The sequence below is a fragment of the Cydia fagiglandana genome, chromosome 7 (assembly GCF_963556715.1).
Source record: "Cydia fagiglandana chromosome 7, ilCydFagi1.1, whole genome shotgun sequence".
NCBI classification, from domain to species: domain Eukaryota; kingdom Metazoa; phylum Arthropoda; class Insecta; order Lepidoptera; family Tortricidae; genus Cydia; species Cydia fagiglandana.
This window is the reverse complement of record NC_085938.1, coordinates 20,484,853-20,508,574: the sequence shown is the minus strand read 5'-3', so window position 1 is coordinate 20,508,574 and position 23,722 is coordinate 20,484,853. Positions and strand designations below refer to the sequence as shown.

The following is a 23,722-nucleotide window of genomic DNA, read 5'->3' as shown; positions in this document are numbered from 1 at the left end:
GCCGAATGCCGTGTTTCCAAATAGCGAATCTTTTCATTTCAATAGCTTGTCACCACATGACTATTGGAGCATGTTATAATTAGTATACAGTATGTAAATTAACGAAAAACATTTACTTACTCAAAACCGTAAATGTGTAGGTCACACTGAGCAACTTTTACTATGACACCAACCCCGAAATCGCTGTATATACTTACTGTATCCTAGACTATGAAGCATGTTATAGATACGACAACCGAGCGGAATTAATGAAAAAGGTTTTAAATAAGTACAAAAATATAATTATTTAATAATATACAACAATGTAACACGTATAAAACATTAATAACATAAAAATATGGTTTTTGATCACTCAATTCGTGTACTTACATAAGAAATTACCTATTGATTTCAGAACTATCATATGGCCTATTTGGCTTACAGAGGAATCAGGTCATGACCTTAATTAAATCAGCCCCAGACTATATACATATTATACATATCAATATATTCAATATACATATTCAATAGAGATGGCCAAAAGTGTAAACATATCAACCTGATTTTATTGACCCCAGTTAAATCATTTTTGTTCGGAATATTTTCAAATTTAAATGGAATATTAGAAAATTAAAGCACAACAAATAATATTCATATTTCGGTTATAAAAACCAGTTTACAGTTTTGACCAATTTCAGGGCTCAGTTAACATTTAATATTAAAAGATGTAAACACTTAGGCCACCAACGCTAGGTATTTCATAATTCACACTCTAAGGGTCCGGTAAGACCTTGTACGGGTTAAGGATGCCGTTGGGGTCCATCAGCCGCTTGAGGTCCCTCATGAGGTCCAAGGCGGCCGGGTCCTTGCTGTAGTGCACGAACTGAGGCTTACGGAACCCTATACCGTGCTCCGCGCTTATGGAACCCTGAAATAACAAACGATTTGAACAGGTTACCTAGTATTTAACGGCCTCCTAGCCTAGTCGGTAGTGACCCTGCCTATGAAGCAGGAGGTCCCGGCTTCGAATCCCGGTCAGGGCATTTATATGTGTGTTTATCACGCATATTTCTTCCTGAATATGGACTTTATTTCTTCAAGATGTTAATAGTGTATTTTAAAGGTCTAGATGAAAATCTAACCTTGAGCTTAGCGACCTCTTCGAAGATATAGGGCTCCAAAAGGTCCGTGGCCTGCTTGCTGTACTCGGGCACCGTTATATTGATGTGTATGTTGCCGTCACCTGGAAATATTCACATTTATAAATATTTTATGTGTCCCATTTACACTACAGTCGCCATCAGATATATCGGAGCAGTCAAGACGCTCAAAAATATCTGAAAACGCCTCTAATGTCAGGACGCTAGAGTGCATGTTCAGATATTGTGAACACCTTGGCCGCTCCGATATATCTGATGGCGACTGTACAAGTCCTGATTCGTCCAGAGCAGCGGTCGGCAACAGGCGGCCCGCGGGTCGCATGCGGCCCGCGAACGCCTCACTTGCGGCCCGCGAGCCTCTCTGGCTATTTTGTATGTAATATTGACAAACGACAATGTCTGATAAAGTCATTAAATATTAACAAAGTGCGGCCCGCGTCAACTTCGTTAACTACTATGTGACCCTTGGCTGCTAAAAGCTTGCCGACCGTTGGTCCAGAGCATAGACTAGAAATCCTCTAGACCGAGTTTAGAGCAATTATTTCATGCAACCGATGATGCCAAAAATGCAAGGGTGCGCGGGACGAGGTGAGCGAAATCGTGCCGTGATTGGTCCGTTCAAAGACACGGACGTCACACAAATACACTTTCGACTCGAACATGGAGTAAAATTACCGTATGCGTGGCAGAGGGGGTAGCGCAACTATGCTCAGTCTGGAGGATGTTTTGTCTGTGGTCGAGGGTCGCGAAGTTGGAATGTCGACACAATGCTAATTTTAATCGTTTTATGGTGAGCGTTCCGAATGAACGTATAGACACCTTTAACAAGGAGTTGTGGCCGAAGGGTGTCAAGTTTTGGCGGTTCCACGGCCGGCTCCTTGACACAGCGGGTCAGACATCAAGCTTGTATAAGTGGCCATCTTACCAATGTGGCCATATCCGTAGACCTTGGTGGTAACACCCTTCACTCGCTCGCTAAGTTTAGGCTCTAGATCTTAGCTGACAACAGGGTCACAAGTCAAGCTTGTATAAATGGAGATCTTACCAATGTGGCCATATCCGTAGACCTTAGTGGTAACACCCTTCACTCGCTCGCTAAGTTTAGGCTCTAGATCTTAGCTGACAACAGGGTCACAAGTCAAGCTTGTATAAATGGAGATCTTACCAATGTGGCCATATCCGTAGACCTTAGTGGTAACGCTCTTCATACGCTCGCGTAATTTGGGCTTTAGATCTAAGCTGATAACATGGTCACAAGTGAAGCTTGTATAAGTGGCCATATACTTAGACATGTAACGGTCTTCATTCGCTCGCGTAGCTTCGGCACTAGATCGTAGTAGTTGGCGACGGGCTCACACATCAAGCTTCTATAAGTGGCCAACTTACCAATGTGGCCATATCCGTAGACCTTGGTGGTAACGCTCTTCACTCGGTCGCATAGCTTCGGCACTAGATCGTAACTGACAACAGGGTCACACGTCAATCTTGTATAAGTGGCCAACTTACCAATGTGGCCATATCCGTAGACCTTGGTGGTAACGCTCTTCATTCGCTCGCGTAGCTTCAGCACTAGATCGTAATTGACAACAGGGTCACACATCAATCTTGTATAAGTGGCCAACTTACCAATGTGGCCATATCCGTAGACCTTGGTGGTAACGCTCTTCATTCGCTCGCGTAGCTTCGGCACTAGATCGTAGTAGTTGGCAACGGGGATGGACACGTCGTATTTGTACACATAGCCTTCTAGGAGGCCGGAGCCGGCTATGCTTTCGCGAAGGTTCCAGATCGTCTATGGAATATAAGAATGTACTTTAAGGTGCCGTAAGTTTAAAAATCAGTTTTTGAAAAATCGTACCGTTTTTTTAGACAATAATACGGTTGTCTGAAATTTAATTAGCAATCTTGAGGATTTTTCTAGAATCTCTAGATTCTAATCCTAATTTTTTGACATTCGTTCGATTGGTCTAAAACGCACTTTAAACATTTGTAACAAATTATACACAAAAACTGGCCACGTGCGAGTCGGACTCGGGCACGAAGCGTTCCGTACAGTTACGCAAAAAACGCCAAAAATATCACGTTTGTTGTATGGGAACCCCACTTGAATATTTATTACATTCTGATGTTTTAGCGGCAACAGTATAGGTACATATTATCTGTGAAAATGTCAACTGCCTAGCTATCACGGTTCATGAGATACCTGTCCTGGCCTTAGTAATAGGGTCCCGTTTTTACCCTTTGGGTAGGGAATCCTAAAAAGCTAAACATATCTAGCTTCTAAAAATGCGCAATTTTATTTTTGACTCATTAGTTACCTACTTATTTTGTAAAAACGTCTCGTTTTAATAGATAACAACGTTATGATTATGCAATAATAACATTCACACAGATAAGAAATATGCTGTAAGTAAGAAAACAGTTTATCTCTATGGTGTCCATAATTAGCTGTATTTGAACGCATTATTATATTTATAATTGTTCCTGCGTTATGGATATTTTCTGTGTTTCAGTACTTATTACAGCTATTGTTAGGTATATATATCGTCCACAACCCAAGTCTTGTCGAGCTTACTGTGTGTCTAGGTCGATTAGTGTGATTTGTGTTTGTTTTTTTGCGTAAAATTTGCGTTAGGTGGGGTAAGACTAACATAGTTCTTTTATTTTGCTTGGGGCAAGACAAACATTATGAGGATATAGGAAAAAAATGTAAAATTATTTTTACCTGGATCTTAGCGGGTTCTGACGCGACGGTGACATCTAAGAACAGCCCACTGCCCATCTCTCGCTCGAGGAACCGGTTGAGCATCTCGCTGTCGTGAGTTTCATCGCCGCCGTGCGTGTCTAGTCTAGATCTAATATACCTTTTCTGTATCTTAGCGGGTTCCGAAAGCGGCAGTGACATCTAAAATGTAGCGACCGCCATCTATATCTAATTTACCTGGATCTTAGCGGGTTCCGACGCGACGGTGCCATCTAAGATCAGCCCACTGCCCATCTCTCGCTCGAGGAACCGGTTGAGTTTTTCGCCGTCGTCAGTTTCATCGCTACCGTGCGTGTCTAGTCTAGATCTAAAGTACCTTGTCGGTATCTTAGCGGGTTCCGAAAGCGGCAGTGACATCTAAAATGTAGCTACCGCCATCTATATCTAATTTACCTGGATCTTAGCGGGTTCCGAGGCGACGGTGCCATCTAAGATCAGCCCACTGCCCATCTCTCGCTCGAGGAACCGATTCAGTTTCTCGCTGTCGTGAGTTTCGTCGCTCCCGTGCGTCTCCACTAGCACGTAGAACGGGAAATCCGCTATCGGGTTCCTGTTCCACAATCAATCATTTTCCAATTTCAAACTTCAAAAATCATTTATTCGAGTAGGCTTAAAATTAAGCACTTTCGACAAAAGAGGTACAGTACATATATATTTTTTAAGTAAGGACGCTAAGGAAGAAGAATTTCGTACATTGACCCGTCATTTCCTATCTCTATCGCACGCGCATAATTGTGGCTTTCCATCAGAGAAGGGTCCGTATGCTTCATGTGCAATAAGAGCTTTTTTATTAGAAATTCCGTCATGGAAAGCCACATTAATAATTTTATATTTAGCTTTTTCTATTTTGGTGTCCCACTGCTGGGCAAAGGCCTCCCCTCGTTTTCTCCACTCGACCCTATCATCGGCATTTTCCTACCATTTGAGGTAGAATTCATCCAAGTCGTCCCGCCATCTCCTTTTGGGCCTGTCTGAACCCCGGCCTGCGCAGTCTTCACCATTTAGATACGAAAAATAATTAAAAATACATAAGTATAAGAAAACAGTGTAACTGTCTTAAAATAAACAAATATTATATGATAAGCACGTTAGGTATTTGTTTAACTCTTATCATCACTTGTACATTACATAATGCATTACACAATGAATCGTCATACTTTGAAGTAGATTCAAAACATTCACAGATCTAAGAGATTTGATACAGACAAGATGAAAAGAAATCAGTGACATACATAGTGGTAAATCACATATCTTTTGCAGTATAGATGTATTAATAGTAGAATCATACTCACACACACACACACACACACACACACACACACACACACACACGCACACGCACACACACACACACACACACACGCACACACACACGCACACACTTAATAATAATAAAAATGTATATTTTAGCTTAAGTTAGTGTAAGGTAGTTTTTAGATTAGATTACACTAAACTAAATCAAATTTTAAATGTATAACGAATAAATTGTTAGAACAAAAATGTTAGCTGGGAAGAGCGGGGTCTCCTGTCACAGGTATAATTATACTTACTAGGAGACTCCATTAACTGTATTGTTAAAACGAAACCTTTACCTAAATATATAATTTTTCATTTTCATTTTTTCATCCAGTGATTTCTCGTTAAAATATTTTTTAATACAGTTGCTCAAAAAGTGCTACTTTACGTAGCTGTTTAGCGTGCGGAAAGTTGGTTATCTCGAACTAGTGCTTTTTACTTTTCCAATTTTTTTAAATTTATACTTGTTCCAATTCACGACTACTTATTGATGAGTGTTAATATTAGTTTCCTTTAAACGTCGTAATCAGCATAAAAACCTACCGTTAATGTAAGAATACGAAAAATATTACATATTTCATATTTAATTACTTACCTCTTCATCATTATAACACGTTTATTTTTTAATATTCAATATTGAAAATTCCGTTCTTAATAAGTTGACTGAATGGAACGGAATAGCTGCCAAACGCCCATAGATATAATATACTCAAAGACGACGTCTAACCGAGCTGTCACTGTTACCACTTTTGTTTAGTGTACGATTAACAATGTTTTTCTTATTTTTTCGCAACTGTATTAAAAAACGTCGTTCGATACACGTGCGGAAATGTCATTCTTCACTCGTCCCGAGTCTTGCCACTCGCCTGCGGCTCGTGGCAAGATATCTCGGTACTCGTGAAGTAATGACATACCTTCCGCACTAGCATCGAAATGTACTATTTCGTTAACCCACTCCCTGCAAACGCGCTAGCTAGCGGACGCCCTTTTCTCGTATGGTGGGCAGCTAGGTTAAAACTATTATTACTGCTAGGGAAGTGTTAGGTACACTTACGGCAAATTGAGATTCTTGCTGGTACTCTGGATGGAGTAGTTGTCGGCCATTTCGAAGGCCGACAGGATCTCCCCGAGAGACGCCTTAGCGCTGCGGTACAAACTCAACACGCTCTCGAAATCCTTCACGCCTGAAACATAAACCAGATACTTTATCCTCGTAAGGCCCAAGGTCCTATCTATAGTACTAAATCAGTTTGATGAAATTTAAATCATATCAAATTAGAACAGAGTTGCATTTTATTTTGTGATGTCAAGGGTCTGTGCATTAGGTAGCAGGGCAATGCACGGCAACTTTAGTGACCAGTCCTAGCATTCCCTTTAGGCAATAGCCGCATTGTTGACTATTATTGATGACCTAAGTAATCAAAAGGTGGTAACTATACTTACCAAAGAAGCCAAGGTTCTGTGCTTTAGGTAGTACATGGCAATGCACGGCAACTTTAGTGACCAGTCCTAGCATTCCCTTTAGGCAATAGCCGCGGTGTTGACTATTATTGATGACCTAAGTAATCAAAAGGTGGTAACTATACTTACCAAAGAAGCCAAGGTTCTGTGCTTTAGATAGTACAGGGCAATGCACGGCAACTTTAGTGACCAGTCCTAGCATTCCCTTTAGCCAATAGCCGCCTTGTTGACGATTCTTGGTAACCTAAGTAACCAGCATGTGGTAACTATACTTACCAAAGAAGCCAAGGGTCTGTGCTTTAGGTAGCACAGGGCAATGCACGGCGACTTTAGTGACCAGTCCTAGAGTTCCCTCTGAACCGATGAAAAGGTGCTTCAAATGGTACCCGGTGTTGTCCTTCTTGAGAGTTCGGAGGCAATCCACTATGGTACCGTCTGCTTTTACCTAAAAACAATAGTGTACAATTTATTTTAATCTTTTTTTTTATAAGGGGTTTTGTCATACAGTGACGATGTCACTTCCTAATGAGATCTAATAGTTATAGCGTACAATTAATAAATTAAAAAAAAAAGTGTATTGGGACTTAATAAATACTATAATGATTCTCCACTTTCTACTCACTGCTTCAAGCCCCATCACTGAACCATGCAGGTTGCCGTAGCGTAGCAACCTTAGGCCTCCAGCGTTAGTGCTAACGTTGCCTCCAATATGACAGGAGCCCTTCGCTCCAAGGTCGAGCGGCATGATGAGGTTGCGGTCTCGGACATAGTTATCTAAGGTTTCGAGTATGCAGCCCGCCTCGCAAACAAGGGCACCTAAAATATATAGTTGTTTTACAATGGGTCAAAGTTGTTTGTTAATTCCTCTCGCTAATATTGATACCGAGGAAGCGAATAATCCCAAAATGGAACAATAAGTGTTGTAACGTTAAAAGGCATAAAGGTTAAACAAACTTTGCTATCAAATGAAACACTACATTAACATATATTTATGTATTTACTAGATGAAAACCCGGCTTCGAAAATAAATAATAGTAATAGGTAATACTCATTATGAATTAAGTAATTATTTACTTTTAGACTTCAAACCTTCATCAAGGCGGTTACAAACCTATCTCATCTCAGAAAACTTTAAATCCGTAACATTAACTCGAAAAATTTACTATTCCGATATATCTAAAAACAAATATGTAATTAAAAAAATCTCATCTGCTTTTCTGGTAGCAGTTCGGTTCTGTAAGGGTCGCAGTTCTAACCTAACCTAACCCACTTCTGGTTGCAGTTTGGTTCTATAAGGATCACAGTTCTAACCTGACCCACTTTTCTGGTCGCAGATCGGTTCTGTGAAGGCCGCATTTATAACCTAGCCCACTTTCCAATCTCAAAAGAGGGAACCCTTTTGTACCTACCCTTCATGGCACTAAAGTGAAAGTATGGAAATTATGACTACTATTTCATTCTTTAATATTAATGCCTATCCGTTAATATTAAATTCGTTAAAAAAAAAACTGGATAAGTGCGAGTCGGACTCACCCATCAAGAACGGAACACTTTTAAGTATTTGTTGTTATAGCGGCAACAGAAATACATCATGTGTGAAAATTTCAACTGTCTAGCTATCACGGTTCATGAGATACAGCCTGGTGACAGACGGACAGTAGAGTAAACTGAAATAAAGGTTCCGTCACACCGGCGCGTTTTCAGAGCCGGGCCTGAGCGTTTTATATGAAAAAGCGGCGCGCCCCGCTCACGCGCCGCACGCGAAACGCGCCTGTGTGACGGAGCCTGAAATATCAAACCGGTCAAGTGCGATTTGGACTCGCGCACGAAGGGTTCCATACTTTTTAGTATTTGTTGTTATAGCGGCAACAGAAATACATCATCTGTGAAAATTTCAACTGCCTATCACGGTTCATGAGATACAGCCTGATGACAGACAGACAGACAGACAGACGGACAATGAAGTAAAACTGAAACAAATGTCATATACCTACTAAGAAAAACCGGCCAAGTGCGAGTCGGAATCGCTAATAGGTTCCCGTTTTTACTTACCCTTCAGGTACGGTACCCTAGTATGGTACGATACCCTAATCAGGTACGGTACCCTAGTATGAGTGTAATAGATTTGTAACCGGTCAGCAATGTGAGTCCCTTGGAGAAGCAGAGGTCTAGTCTAAACTCCCACTTACCATCGGCATTAACAGCCTTATATGCTTGTTTGCCACCAATATGTCATATTAAAACATATTAATAAAAATTTACTCGGTCAACAATGTGAGTCCCTTGGAGAAGCAGAGGTCTAGTCTAAACTCCCACTTATCATCAGCATTAACAGCCTTGTATGCTTGTTTGCCACCAACATGTCATATTAAAACATTTTAATAAAAATTTACTCGATCAGCAATGTGAGTCCCTTGGAGAAGCAGAGGTCTAGTCTAAACTCCCACTTACCATCGGCATTAACAGCCTTGTATGCTTGTTTGCCACCAACATGTCATATTAAAACATATTAATAAAAATTTACTCGGTCAGCAATGTGAGTCCCTTGGAGAAGCAGAGGTCTAGTCTAAACTCCCACTTACCATCGGCATTAACAGCCTTGTATCTTGTTTGCCACCAACATGTCATATTAAAACATATTAATAAAAATTTACTCATTTCATTGGCCCCGCTTAAATATTTCTTTAATTTGTTTTTAGTATTTGTTGTTATAGCGGCAATAGAAATACATCATTTGTGAAAATGTAAACTGTCTAGTTAATCTAGTTATCACGGTTCATGAGATCTTGAGATACAGCCTGGTGACAGACAGACGGACAGCAGTCTTAGTATTTAATAGGGTCCCGTTTTTACCCTTTGGGTATGGAACCCTAAAAAGTGACCAAGGCCTCCAGTGCCCCAGGCTGGAATCAAAGCAGCGTCCTCTGCTATTGCCGCAGGTGCCTGTGCCATTCTGCCACCGGGCCATCCACGGCGGCATAGGTCGGATTTTTCCAAGTATACTTATGCACTACTTACTGAAGGCTTATGGAGCCTAAATTAAATATTTTCTGAAAATAATTTGTTTTGTTCTAATAATATATTGGAGTCCTAGTAATAGGGGTCCCGTTTTTACCCTTTGGCTACAGAACCCTAAAAATCAACCTAGTTTTGGTACTACGCTTAACTATGACTCTGAAATTTTAGCAGGAATTAATGTTTTTTTTGTTGTCACCTGTCAAATTAGAATAGAATAGGATAGAATAGCCTTTATTGCCCAAAAAAATAAATTTCAGTACATATTACATTTAAATAAATTCACATTTCATTTATATCAATTAGTTTTTCAATATTTTTTCCTTAGTAACTTTATTAAATAATTTTTATGTCATTGCTTTTTAATAATTATTTCAGTCTGCTTTCTTGGCATAGGCCTCCCCCAGCTCTCTATCCCTTGCCGTCCCTATCCAATTCGGCTCCGCATGCTTCTTTATGTCATCCGACCACCTCATTATTGGTTTCCTTCTCTCCTTTCTCCATCTCTAGGATACCATTCCGCTACCTCTCTATCCCACTTATCTTTACCTTCCCTTGCCATATGTCCAGCCCAACCTTTTGCAGTCAAAAGTGTGAACTGGTCAAAAGAACTTTTAACCGACAAAAACAGGCAAAACTGCTTTTGACTGAGCATGTTGGTCAAAAGTAGTTTTACCTGAAAAGTTTTACCTGAGAGACCGATGTTTATACTAAACACAATACTCCCATGGAACGCTTTGAAGTTCAAATATCGTTACGTTACGATGGCGTTTGCACTTTGCACTATGTTCGGTGACTATTTTTAGAGCACCGTACAAAACTTTGTTCACGGTGCTCTTATGGGATCACTTCGGTCTTGCAAATCGGTTAAATGCGTTTTTCTCAAAGACCGTTTGATGTAGGTACCTGAAATTTGGAATAGTTATGGCAAGTACCATCACTAACACTGTGAATAAGTCGAAACTGCTTATTTCTGATTTTAGGGGGAAATTTAGGGGTTAAGAGGGGTAGGCTGAATTTTATTTTCAATTGTAAGAATCGTGTGAGGTACCATTAGAAAGCTTGCAAAAAATTGAGTCGATGGACTGATTTTGACTTCATTTTAGAATGCAATAGTTTCGATAAAAAATGCATTTAAAGTTGCAAGTTTTCATACAAAAATTTTCACCTCTGTCCTGGCGATTTTCGGGAAAACTATAGCTAACAGGCAGCTGACCAGTCAATATCCAACTAAAACGACTATGGAGACGGCGGGAAAATTATCAGGTTAACTCTAACTTTATTAGTTTTTAAACTGCAGCCTGATCTTTGGTTGCTTAGGGCTAGCTAACTGATGCTTACACTGGTCATTCATATTAAGAAGTAGTTTTAGTTAGAAAGATCCTTACTTAAAACTTTGACATTGAAATTTATGACTTATGTCTTTGATACAAAGTTTAATTCTACTTACTTACTTTTGTGAGATATTTCATTTTTTTCCTGAATAGCCTACTATAAGTATGAGAGAGTAAAAGATCTGCAAAATGCAACCTTATTATAAAGCAAATAAGTTTAAATTTCGAACGGGCTTTCCAACCAATGGACTATCGCAGTGTGCTCAGTAAGAATCATATTTTATTATTGGAGTTTATCAGTTTAAATTTAAATTAAGAATTCCGTTCTTCACTGTCGTTGTGTTTTTTTTTCACATTAGGGCACATAGAGTTAGTAAAGCGAATAGAGATAATAAAGTCATTCAATATTTATTAACAGCTATGGCGTCATCTACCTATAGATTTTACTGAGAGTATCTAATTCGTCGAAACAATACCTATTCCTTTTCATTAAGTACCATTACATTTATGTATTAATTGTATAACGGAAAGAGAGACCTAAGCCCTCCTACGTGTACACGCTCAACGAAGCTGGCCAACTGTATTGTCACACGTGCAATAGAGTGTTTAAGACCAAGTTCGGCCTGGCCAGTCACATAAGGGCTCACGCTAGACAGCGTCCATGATGTTTATCTGGGGTCGCCGTCATCGAAAACGATGAGGAGGACTATATATAATTGTATAAAGTATGTATATTTTTGAACCGATCGGTGAGAGCAGCGACTAGATACTGTTCTGTGACAAAAAAAAAATTAAAATTCACAATTCACAGTTTTTGGAAACAAAGGTAAAGTTGACGAAATATAAAGTAAGCCGATCTTGATCAAACTTGTTTGAGTGACAAAAATGTCAGTTAAGATTTGGTACTCATGAATTCCAGTTCTACTAAAATATTTTTGCTTTTAAAAACTGATGTACAATAAGTCCAAAATTGTCCGGTAAGTTAGGTTTATATTCAAATACGCAATTCTTTGTAGCAACTCCGCCAAGTGGACGGAAACAGGTACTGGACGGCAACCTGACGCAGTTACCCTACTTGTACTAAAACTTAGACATTTATTATTAGGTACTTATTTCTGTGACTTATATGAAACATGAGCAAATTGATTAATACTTTACGTTAATTATATTTTGAGTCAGAAACAAGCCTAACGTCAAAAACCGAGAAATGCCGAATCACAGACTTAATTGTAATATTATTCCTTTTTGAGTCGTGCCTGCCCAGTCTACAAGTTTAAAATAAGTACAACAATTGCGACTATATCAAAGATTATGAGGTTGTATGTATACCCAGTATTTTTGACGGATTTAGTTATTCATGCTCGAAGTTGCCTGTCAACTCTGACGTATATTAAATTGTCAACTATTTTGGTGTTTGAAAAAATCAATAATTGGCAAAGTACCGTGGCAGAAAAAGCCATTCTCACAAAAAAAGAATCAATAATAATGAAAATGTTCAGACAAGTGGAAGAATATCATACTTCAATATGTTATGGATGCTAGTAAGATGTAAAAACAACAGTTTAGCGGAATGTCAGTTTACGAAATGGTTTGTACAAATTACAGAGAAATTCATAATAATTTGTTTCTACTAGAAATGTGCCTTCACCAAACGTTTTAGATAAACGGTATTAGGCCTATATTATATAAACGTTCTTGATTTCGGTTGGCCGAAATGGGACTTACGATTTTTCCTCTTTTCACCTCCAAGATGAGGTTGATTGTTAGTGTTCGAAAGCTGTAATTTGGTATGGATATACAATCAACCCGACAAGGTGGTAAATAAAATCTTTAATCTCTAAAAAATATATCTAAGGTAGAAGCTTTGTAACTTCTACGTTACCTATACTAGCCCAGAGGACTTTAATAAAAGTCCAAACTCCAAGGTCCCAGAGCTCCCAGACATTACCTTCTTATTTCCTAGTCAATAAAATGTACTTATGGGATAAATTAGTATTAGTATCCAAACTTAAAACCACCTAGGGATGTGTCGTACGGTGCTCTGAACACCGTAGTCTTGACTTCGTGCTTGGCCAATTATTTATTGTTAACACACACAATACACTATTTAACAGGTTTTTATCACGTATTTTCGAATAAATTAATAATTCAAAACACCCCAAAGCCGAATGGTGTTGACGTCTAGGCAGTGTTGCAATCGTCTTAAAAGCCGTAACAGACTATCGCACGTTCTGGTTTAAAAAAAAATTATGTAATAATTCTACCGGTATACATATCCATATGAAACGAAACTTAATGCAAATAATAACCATTATACATACCGGAAAGTCATCAAATAAACAGTAATAGTCGTCTTGCTTTTTATTAAAAATAATTGGCCAAGCACGAAGTCAAGACTACGGTGTTCAGAGCACCGTACGACACATCCCTAGGTGGTTTTAAGTTTGGATACTAATACTAATTTATCCCATAAGTACATTTTATTGACTAGGAAATAAGAAGGTAATGTCTGGGAGCTCTGGGACCTTGGAGTTTGGACTTTTATTAAAGTCCTCTGGGCTAGTATAGGTAACGTAGAAGTTACAAAGCTTCTACCTTAGATATATTTTTTAGAGATTAAAGATTTTATTTACCACCTTGTCGGGTTGATTGTATATCCATACCAAATTACAGCTTTCGAACACTAACAATCAACCTCATCTTGGAGGTGAAAAGAGGAAAAATCGTAAGTCCCATTTCGGCCAACCGAAATCAAGAACGTTTATATAATATAGGCCTAATACCGTTTATCTAAAACGTTTGGTGAAGGCACATTTCTAGTAGAAACAAATTATTATGAATTTCTCTGTAATTTGTACAAACCATTTCGTAAACTGACATTCCGCTAAACTGTTGTTTTTACATCTTACTAGCATCCATAACATATTGAAGTATGATATTCTTCCACTTGTCTGAACATTTTCATTATTATTGATTCTTTTTTTGTGAGAATGGCTTTTTCTGCCACGGTACTTTGCCAATTATTGATTTTTTCAAACACCAAAATAGTTGACAATTTAATATACGTCAGAGTTGACAGGCAACTTCGAGCATGAATAACTAAATCCGTCAAAAATACTGGGTATACATACAACCTCATAATCTTTGATATAGTCGCAATTGTTGTACTTATTTTAAACTTGTAGACTGGGCAGGCACGACTCAAAAAGGAATAATATTACAATTAAGTCTGTGATTCGGCATTTCTCGGTTTTTGACGTTAGGCTTGTTTCTGACTCAAAATATAATTAACGTAAAGTATTAATCAATTTGCTCATGTTTCATATAAGTCACAGAAATAAGTACCTAATAATAAATGTCTAAGTTTTAGTACAAGTAGGGTAACTGCGTCAGGTTGCCGTCCAGTACCTGTTTCCGTCCACTTGGCGGAGTTGCTACAAAGAATTGCGTATTTGAATATAAACCTAACTTACCGGACAATTTTGGACTTATTGTACATCAGTTTTTAAAAGCAAAAATATTTTAGTAGAACTGGAATTCATGAGTACCAAATCTTAACTGACATTTTTGTCACTCAAACAAGTTTGATCAAGATCGGCTTACTTTATATTTCGTCAACTTTACCTTTGTTTCCAAAAACTGTGAATTGTGAATTTTAATTTTTTTTTTGTCACAGAACAGTATCTAGTCGCTGCTCTCACCGATCGGTTCAAAAATATACATACTTTATACAATTATATATAGTCCTCCTCATCGTTTTCGATGACGGCGACCCCAGATAAACATCATGGACGCTGTCTAGCGTGAGCCCTTATGTGACTGGCCAGGCCGAACTTGGTCTTAAACACTCTATTGCACGTGTGACAATACAGTTGGCCAGCTTCGTTGAGCGTGTACACGTAGGAGGGCTTAGGTCTCTCTTTCCGTTATACAATTAATACATAAATGTAATGGTACTTAATGAAAAGGAATAGGTATTGTTTCGACGAATTAGATACTCTCAGTAAAATCTATAGGTAGATGACGCCATAGCTGTTAATAAATATTGAATGACTTTATTATCTCTATTCGCTTTACTAACTCTATGTGCCCTAATGTGAAAAAAAAACACAACGACAGTGAAGAACGGAATTCTTAATTTAAATTTAAACTGATAAACTCCAATAATAAAATATGATTCTTACTGAGCACACTGCGATAGTCCATTGGTTGGAAAGCCCGTTCGAAATTTAAACTTATTTGCTTTATAATAAGGTTGCATTTTGCAGATCTTTTACTCTCTCATACTTATAGTAGGCTATTCAGGAAAAAAATGAAATATCTCACAAAAGTAAGTAAGTAGAATTAAACTTTGTATCAAAGACATAAGTCATAAATTTCAATGTCAAAGTTTTAAGTAAGGATCTTTCTAACTAAAACTACTTCTTAATATGAATGACCAGTGTAAGCATCAGTTAGCTAGCCCTAAGCAACCAAAGATCAGGCTGCAGTTTAAAAACTAATAAAGTTAGAGTTAACCTGATAATTTTCCCGCCGTCTCCATAGTCGTTTTAGTTGGATATTGACTGGTCAGCTGCCTGTTAGCTATAGTTTTCCCGAAAATCGCCAGGACAGAGGTGAAAATTTTTGTATGAAAACTTGCAACTTTAAATGCATTTTTTATCGAAACTATTGCATTCTAAAATGAAGTCAAAATCAGTCCATCGACTCAATTTTTTGCAAGCTTTCTAATGGTACCTCACACGATTCTTACAATTGAAAATAAAATTCAGCCTACCCCTCTTAACCCCTAAATTTCCCCCTAAAATCAGAAATAAGCAGTTTCGACTTATTCACAGTGTTAGTGATGGTACTTGCCATAACTATTCCAAATTTCAGGTACCTACATCAAACGGTCTTTGAGAAAAACGCATTTAACCGATTTGCAAGACCGAAGTGATCCCATAAGAGCACCGTGAACAAAGTTTTGTACGGTGCTCTAAAAAACGACCAACCTAACTTGTAAGCATGTTTGCAGTTTCTAAACGCAACAAACGCTGTCAAATGACAACCAACAAATTGAACATTTGCATTCTTTGTCGAAATTTTTTCACTTTTAAATGCAAAATACTCGACAATACGAATTTTGCGGATACATGTTCTCGATTCAAAAGTGATATTTTTTCAAGCTCTTTCGATTGAGCATAATTTCATTCGGTTTTACCGTCAGAGCCGCTCGCGTTTATATATAAAGATGTTATGTTAGCGTCGCAGTGTCCATTGTAATACACCTTGGGCACACAAATATTAACAAAATAATGTAATAATTTACCTGATGTCTCATCCAAGCTTATAATTTTGTTCATCGACCCGAGACTAACGACTATCTCATCGAACACCGGTACAGAGCCTCCGACAAGCCCAGTATTGCCGCCCTGTGGGCACACCGCCAGTCTCCTCTCATTGCAGTATGCCAATATCTGCGATACCTGCTGTGTTGACTTTGGCTTTAGAACCACCTTGGATTGACCTGAAAATATGACACAATTGTTCACATTCATTAAAAGCAGCGGGGGAGAAGTGGTATAAAGGAACCAGGTTTTCATATTATTAATTCTTAATGCAACTAAGGCAGTGGTTCCCAAAATTAACTTGGATCCAACACACCTAACAAAGGTCCCAAATTCGGGACCCATTTCTTGGCTGTCTTAAATAGGGAGCATGAAATATTATTAGTACCGGCTGTTAACCCGATCAGTTGGCATGTTGTCTTATATGTTCAAGGGCCCACTCAAATTTCACTCGCAATCCACCAATATTAGTATGTGTCCCATAGTTTGAGAAATGCTGAACTAGGGGTTAAAATAATATATATTTTATAGTTTTACATTAATTACCTCTGCAGTTCTTAATCCAGTCTATATTGAATGGCAGAACATCACTCTCTTCTGTGAGCACTTGCTCTTCACTCAAGATAGATTTAAAATAATTAACATCTTCCGATTGGACCACTCCAAATTCTTTCCTCTTAACATTGTATTTTGTCTGTTGAGAATCAGTGTGTTGTTAATTAGAATGCTAACCCATTATAACCTGAGTTTTTTTAGGCATCAGAATTGGAAAATTTTCTAATAAGTATATTGTTCTTGAAATAATTTTAGGTGATTAAAGCTTTTTAAACTTATCATTTTTCCATACAAAATATGGTAGCATATGGCACCGCTAGTCTATAATGGCCAGAGCTCGGATAGGGTGAGCTATTTGCCTTATAATTTGACATGTCTTATGTCATATATAAGGCAAATAGCTCACCCTATCCGAGCTCTGAAATGGCATAATAGGTCAGGAAATGAATGCTCAAAAAACGTTGTAGAGGGAAATGCTAGGAACATAATTTTTGACTCCGTAACTTTGTTTAGACTAGTTAGGAGGTGAACATATCAAAAGTCCCCGGCTGTAGCCCCGGTGCTGCGGGGTAGAGGGGGGTAAGAAGGTCGAATTTTTCGGTTTTTCATTGATATCTTGGAAACTTTGCATCTTAGCGACATGACTACTAAGACAAACCGAAAGCTCATAAAATTAGTTACAAGTTTTATCCAGTCCAGTTTTTCGATATCTTGAATAGTTTTTGAGATAGACGCTCTTGAAAGTTTATTTAGGGATTTTAATGTTATCTTGATATCTACATCAGTGATGCTGTTAGGCCATGTTTGGCATCATTTTCGTATAAATCGGGGGTGCTGAATTAATTTATGGTATCACATTGGCACTATTCCGAAGTTAAACCAAAATTAAAAATATATATATTCTTTAAAATCCCTCTTCACGCTTAAACCGCTGAACCAATTTCGTTGAAATTTGGTACAGAAATAGTTTCAGTCTCGACACAGGACATAGGATAGTTTTTATAACCAAAAGCATCTTTTGAGGATGTAAAAAGTGGGGTGGAAGTTTGTATGGGGAGTCAGTAACCGCTGAACCGGTTTAGGTGAAATTTAGGATGGTATACATCTGTGATTTAGATGAAAATGATACCAAACATGACTTCAAACCTTACCTTAAGCAGTATGAACCTCAGGAATTCAGTTTCGTCGATGAAGTTGAATTCCCCCCATACTTCATTTCACAACTTTAAAGGATGATTATTGAGATAAAAAGTATCTTATGTCCTGTCTTGGGACTCGAAATATCTGTATACCAAATTACAATTAAATCGGTTGAGCGGTTTAAGCGTGAAGAGGAATTAAAAAAAAAAGGTATTTGTTTAAAGTTTATATGTTTTTTCTTAGGAATGGTGTCAATGTGATACCAAAAATGAATTCAGCATCCCCGATTTATACGAAAATGATACCAAACACGGCCTAGCAGCTTCACTAATGTAGATATCAAGATAAAATTGAAAGCCCTAAATAAACTTTCAAGAGCGGATATCTCAAAAACTATTCAAGATATTGAAAAACTTGACTGAATAAAACTTGTAACAATTTTTATCAGCTTTTGATTTGTCTCAGTAGTCATGTCGCTAAGACGCATAGTTTCCAAGATATTAGTGAAAAACCGAAAAATGAGACCTTCTTTCCCCCTCTCCCCCCCAGCACCGGGGCTACGGCCGGGGACTTTTGATATGTTCACCTCCTAACTAGTCCAAACAAAGTTATGGAGTCAAAAATTGTGTTCCTAGCATTTCCCTCTATAACTTCTTATTTCTTGGCCTATAATACTATCACTCTTTCTGTGATAATGGATAAAACCTGTAGGTGGTATTCTATTATAGAAATTCATGATCACAGAAATATTCAAGATAGATATTTTTATCAAAACAAGTTTCATTGTTAACATAAGAAAAAAATCAATCTTCTGCTCTAAACATTATGGTTCAATTTTGCATGCATAGATATAGCTGTCAAATACAGATGTTATTATTACCGCTGATAACTGTGGCAGAGCTTGAGATGCGCAGCGAGTTTGAGATAAAATTAAACTTGGTTTACTAGTCCCGAGTGTTCTGACGAGCACTATCGCGGATTTTATCATATTTGCAACTGTCTTGAGGCAGTATTAATCTTGCACTAACATAAATATAGTTATTAAACAACCTTATCTACGTTTATGTGATAATGAAATGTCACTTCTACTTCCAAACTTGTGGCACGTGCTGCCATTGAACTTGAAAGTTTAATATTAATTATTTTAATTATTACTTTCTATTATTTGTTAAATTCAAAGCAACCGCGATTTTAACAGTTGAATAAATAGATGATTTTTCCAAATAAAATAAATCATTTAAATGCTCTTTCGTTCATTTGCATCACAATGTTTTTAAAAGTGGCTTAAACTGCGACAGTTGACAGATGTCATTTCACACGTGTGTGTAAACGAGAATTCGTGTTTTGTGTGGCTCTAACCTAAAGAAACAGAAAAAAACTGCAATTTCTATAAAAGTGACTACAAATATATCGTAAAAATGGTTAAAGTAAAAGCAAAAAGTTCTAAAAAGAAAGAAATAAAAGCTCATCCGACAAAAATGGAAGTAGAAACTGTTGTGTTACCTCCAGTGCGAATGTCGGATGATCCTACTCCTAAACAGGTACAAATACTACTTTTATTTTATTATTTTGTCGTGTTTAGATAAATATAACGATATATTTGTTGGTTATTAGGTAAAATGGATCAACAGGCAGAGAGTATTGGTATTCGCGGCTCGTGGTATCAACCACCGGCACCGTTATCTCATGGAGGACATTAAGAAACTGATGCCCCACCACAAGACTGAGTCCAAAATGGAAAGGAGCAAGAACCTGTACGTGGTGAACGAGATCAGTGAGATGAAGAACTGCAATAAATGCATCCTGTTTGAAGGCAGAAAGATGAGGGATCTGTATTTGTGGATGGCTAACATTCCTAATGGACCGAGTGTTAAGTTTTTAGTAGAAAACAGTGAGTATATCTTCATACATTGACACATATCCAACTGTAACTTGATTTCAAGCAACGGCCGAGCACCTCAAACGGCGTAAATATGCAGCCATTGATTCTGGTTGCATGTTTGAGCCGTTTGGGGTGGAAACCCTCGGGCCTTGGGGACCCGGGGCACACCAAATATTTAGGGAGCTGCCAAAGCGTCTTAATGATGCTACGGGTGACCAGAGGGCTGGGTACTTCCTTGCCCAACGAATTGGCATTGCCATTCAGCGCGGCAATGCCACCAGCCTTCTGGGCACCCTACCGTCCGGCGCCGAGCTAGCTCCCATTTTTTATCTGTAAATATGTGTATATAGTTGTTAGAGTTTAGTTTTAATTTTAATTTTTAGTTTAATTATTTTGTTAATTCTTTTATTTATGTAAAAATAAAAAATGACACTAGCAAATTAGTCTAATCTGTGGATTTATTAAAATATATCTAAGCAATGGCTTTTGTCACTCTCCACTCTGGGATACCATCCTGCCACTCTACCAACACCAACTGAGCTGCCAAGACTTACCCATTGACAGTGAATATTTCCACCATATCCTTTGTATGTGCCTAAGAAGGTCCTTGTCTAATATATTTAAGTGTAAAACTCATTAATTGAATGTCAAAAAAATTCAACAGTATACCTAGATCATGGCTTGTCATTTTACAGAGATCTTGATACACAAGCAAATCAGTACTATATGCATGATTTCTTTTACAGTTTACACAATGGGTGAGCTCAAAATGACAGGAAATTGTCTTAGAGGATCCAGACCGCTTCTTTCCTTCGATCCTCAATTCACCAAGGACCCTCACTACGCCTTGCTAAAGGAACTACTAATCCAGATCTTCGGGGTGCCCAACCACCATCCTAAAAGTCAACCGTTCTTTGATCATGTGTATACCTTCATGGTGCTTGACAACAGAATTTGGTTCAGAAATTACCAGATTTTATCGGAAGATGGTGCTTTGGCAGAAATTGGACCTAGATTTGTGTTGAACCCTGTAAGTAAAACCATAAGTGTTCAGACAACAGATGTAATTTTGAAAATAAACTAAATACGAAAGAAAAATAGAATAAGGATGATTCCTACATTTTTATATCAGTATGTCTTATACTTTTGTATGCCTCACTATCAATGGATAAAATAAGATAAAATTTATTTCATTGAAAAATATCCAAAAATTAAAACAATCATAATACGCTTAAATACTTACTTAAATATTATAAATGTACAATCACAGTGGTTATGAACAGGTACAGTACAGTATGGTCACAGTGGTGATGTATGTCAAGTTATGAACAGTCTGCCAACAATCCGCAGTTCGTTGTTGCTTTTCGCTACTAGTTTTCCCATGCTATAAGGCAGTTAAAATTGTAAGAGATTTATCTCCTCAACTGCTTCCGAGCTACAACAAATGCTTGTAGAGCTAAGCACCGCAAGCCTCGAGATTGGACTGAAGATGAATATGTCAAAGACCAAGCTTATGACGAACAGCACACCACGTAGGATAGAAATAAATGGAGAACAAGTTGCATATGTCCATGAGTACATTTATTTGGGCCAATTAGTCTCCTTCCAGGCGCGTCAGGAAAAAGAGGTCGAAAGACGGATTGAAAACGCCTGGAGGAGCTATTGGTCCATGAAACACCTGATGAAAGGTAATCTTCCGATGTCACTAAAACGGAAGCTCATGGACATGTGCATACTTCCAGTTCTAACCTATGGTGCACAGACTTGGTCTTTGACTAAAGCTCAGAAGTCCAAACTCGGGGTTTGCCAACGAGCTATGGAGCGTAGCATATTAGGTGTCAAATTGGTGGATCGAGTCCGAAACACCACGCTGCGCTCCAAAACACAAATCGTCGATGTAGCTCGGAAGGCGGCCAAGCTAAAATGGGACTGGGCTGGTCACGTCTGCCGAATGCCGAATGAGTTGTGGGGCAAAATTGCTACAGAGTGGGAGCCCGAAAACTCAAATCGGGGAGTTGGCAGACCCCGCCGGCGATGGCGGGATGAACTAGACTCCTTTTTAAAGGAGTGGCCAGACACAGGAGAGGAAAGAGATCTCTGGAGAAATTGGGGGGAGGCCTTTGCCCAGCAGTGGGACACGTAAGGCTCCAAATAATAATATAATAATAATAATAAATTATAGGATTCTGCATTATGCTTAATGGGGATCCTAGTGTCTTATGTTTTGTCTTCTTTTTCTTCATGTACCTACTATATTGTGGTATCAAATAACTGTCTTCTTTCAAAGTTTCATACTCACAATATTATTGCAGGTAAAAATATTCTCCGGTTCATTCGGTGGAGTGACCATCTGGGAAAACCCGAAGTATGTGAGCCCCGCTAAACTGCGGCAAGCTTTCTCCAAGAAAGCTGGTGATAAGTACGAGAGACGGATTGAGAAGAAAGCGGTGTATGAGGCCACGAAGCCTGAGACAGGGTATCCAGATATTGAAGATGCCGATTTCTTCAAGGGTGATGCTGTGGAGAAAGCTGAAGAAGTGGTTGTAAAAGGTAAGAATTATTGTTATTAACCAGTGAATGTCTATGAAGGTCTGAGGGAAGTTGGCGGTGGGTTCAAGGGACTCTTAATAAATGTCAAATGCCAATATTATTGCCCAAAACTACGTCGGCACCGTCTATTGCCCAGAATTTAGGTTGCTGTATGACCAGATTCCGGAGGTTAGTAATTAAAAAAGGTTGACAACCTGCGTACAATACCACATTCCCTGGCATTGGTGTTATATTTTAATTTTGCCATTTTATGTTTCTGGTACAGTCAGCATCAATAGTAACGGATGAAACAGCGCTCCAAAAGTATCTGCCACCCTGGATTGACCTGGAATTATTTTCTAAATAGAGATACATCACAAGAAATATACTTTAGAACACAAACTGTAGCGATTGTATCTCTATTTAGAAAATAATTCCAAGGCAAACCAGGGTGGCAGATACTTTTGGAGCGTTGTTTCATCCGTTACTATTGATGCTGACTGTACCCATCAAAAAATTATTTTAAAGTGAAATTTAAGGTACACACCCAACCAATTGTAATTATATTTAAGGCTGTTTTCATAAGCTATCTATATTTATTTCACAGACGAAATAAAGGAAGAGATGGACAGTGAGGAAGAGGTTCAGGTTAGACCTGCCGTCAAGAAATCTAAGAGCAAACCGGACATGGCCATCAGACGGAAACAACTCAAAGCCAAGAGCAAGCTCATCTCCGACCAGATCAAGAAGAGGAAACAGTTCAAAAAGAAGAAGCCTACTAAAAAATAAATACCTGCTAAAGGCTCCGTCACACAGGCGCGTATTCCGGGCGGGGCGTGAGCGCGGCGTGTCCGTTTTATATTTTTTTACATGGCGCCCCGCTAACGCATCGCCTGCAAAACGCGCCTGTGAGGGAGCCTTGATCCCTTGACCGCCGAAGACGTCAATTGACGCGCGCGCCCAATATCAACCCTTCGTGCATTCCGAAAAGCTTCTCGGTGACGCGCCGCGGACAATAGGCGATTTTGTATTTTATGAAATAGGTTATTGTCAAATAAAAAAAAGTATTTCCACACAAAATTAGTTTTATTTCGATGTGAGAAGCTACAATAAACAGGTACGGTTGGAAGAAAATGCGGTTCACAACATGATTATAGATTCTTAATAATAATACAAATGTCCAAAACGCTAAATTACTCAAATTAAATAGATGAGATCTCGATTATTAGAGTCGGACCAAGCTAACTCTGCCTGTCATTTGCAATGACAAAGTGTAA

The 23,722-nt window shown here is 38.4% G+C and overlaps 2 protein-coding genes across 3 annotated transcripts; one reads left to right on the top strand and one right to left on the bottom strand.

Annotated features, from left to right (window-relative positions):
- Positions 1-269: 269 nt before the first annotated feature.
- LOC134666136 (D-2-hydroxyglutarate dehydrogenase, mitochondrial) lies at positions 270-19,124 on the bottom strand. The gene is made up of 10 exons (XM_063523291.1): positions 18,915-19,124; positions 16,886-17,033; positions 16,321-16,518; positions 7,283-7,476; positions 6,937-7,105; positions 6,254-6,383; positions 4,297-4,453; positions 2,766-2,931; positions 1,122-1,222; positions 270-907 (listed from the first exon to the last, which is right to left on the bottom strand). The coding sequence occupies exons 1-10, from the start codon at positions 19,020-19,022 to the stop codon at positions 752-754; spliced, it is 1,527 nt and encodes a 508-aa protein (XP_063379361.1). The 5' UTR covers positions 19,023-19,124; the 3' UTR covers positions 270-751.
- A 237-nt stretch (positions 19,125-19,361) lies between these two features.
- Positions 19,362-23,246, top strand: LOC134666124 (ribosome biogenesis protein BRX1 homolog). Of its 2 annotated transcripts, none has more exons than XM_063523277.1 (5): positions 19,362-19,575; positions 19,649-19,925; positions 20,663-20,946; positions 22,229-22,466; positions 23,053-23,246. In XM_063523277.1, exons 1-5 carry the CDS (start codon positions 19,453-19,455, stop codon positions 23,232-23,234), a joined length of 1,104 nt encoding a protein of 367 aa, XP_063379347.1. In that variant the 5' UTR covers positions 19,362-19,452; the 3' UTR covers positions 23,235-23,246. The 2 variants fall into 2 exon arrangements, with proteins under 2 accessions (XP_063379347.1, XP_063379348.1); XM_063523278.1 differs by having other exon boundaries at positions 22,229-22,478; positions 23,068-23,246.
- Positions 23,247-23,722: the final 476 nt, after the last annotated feature.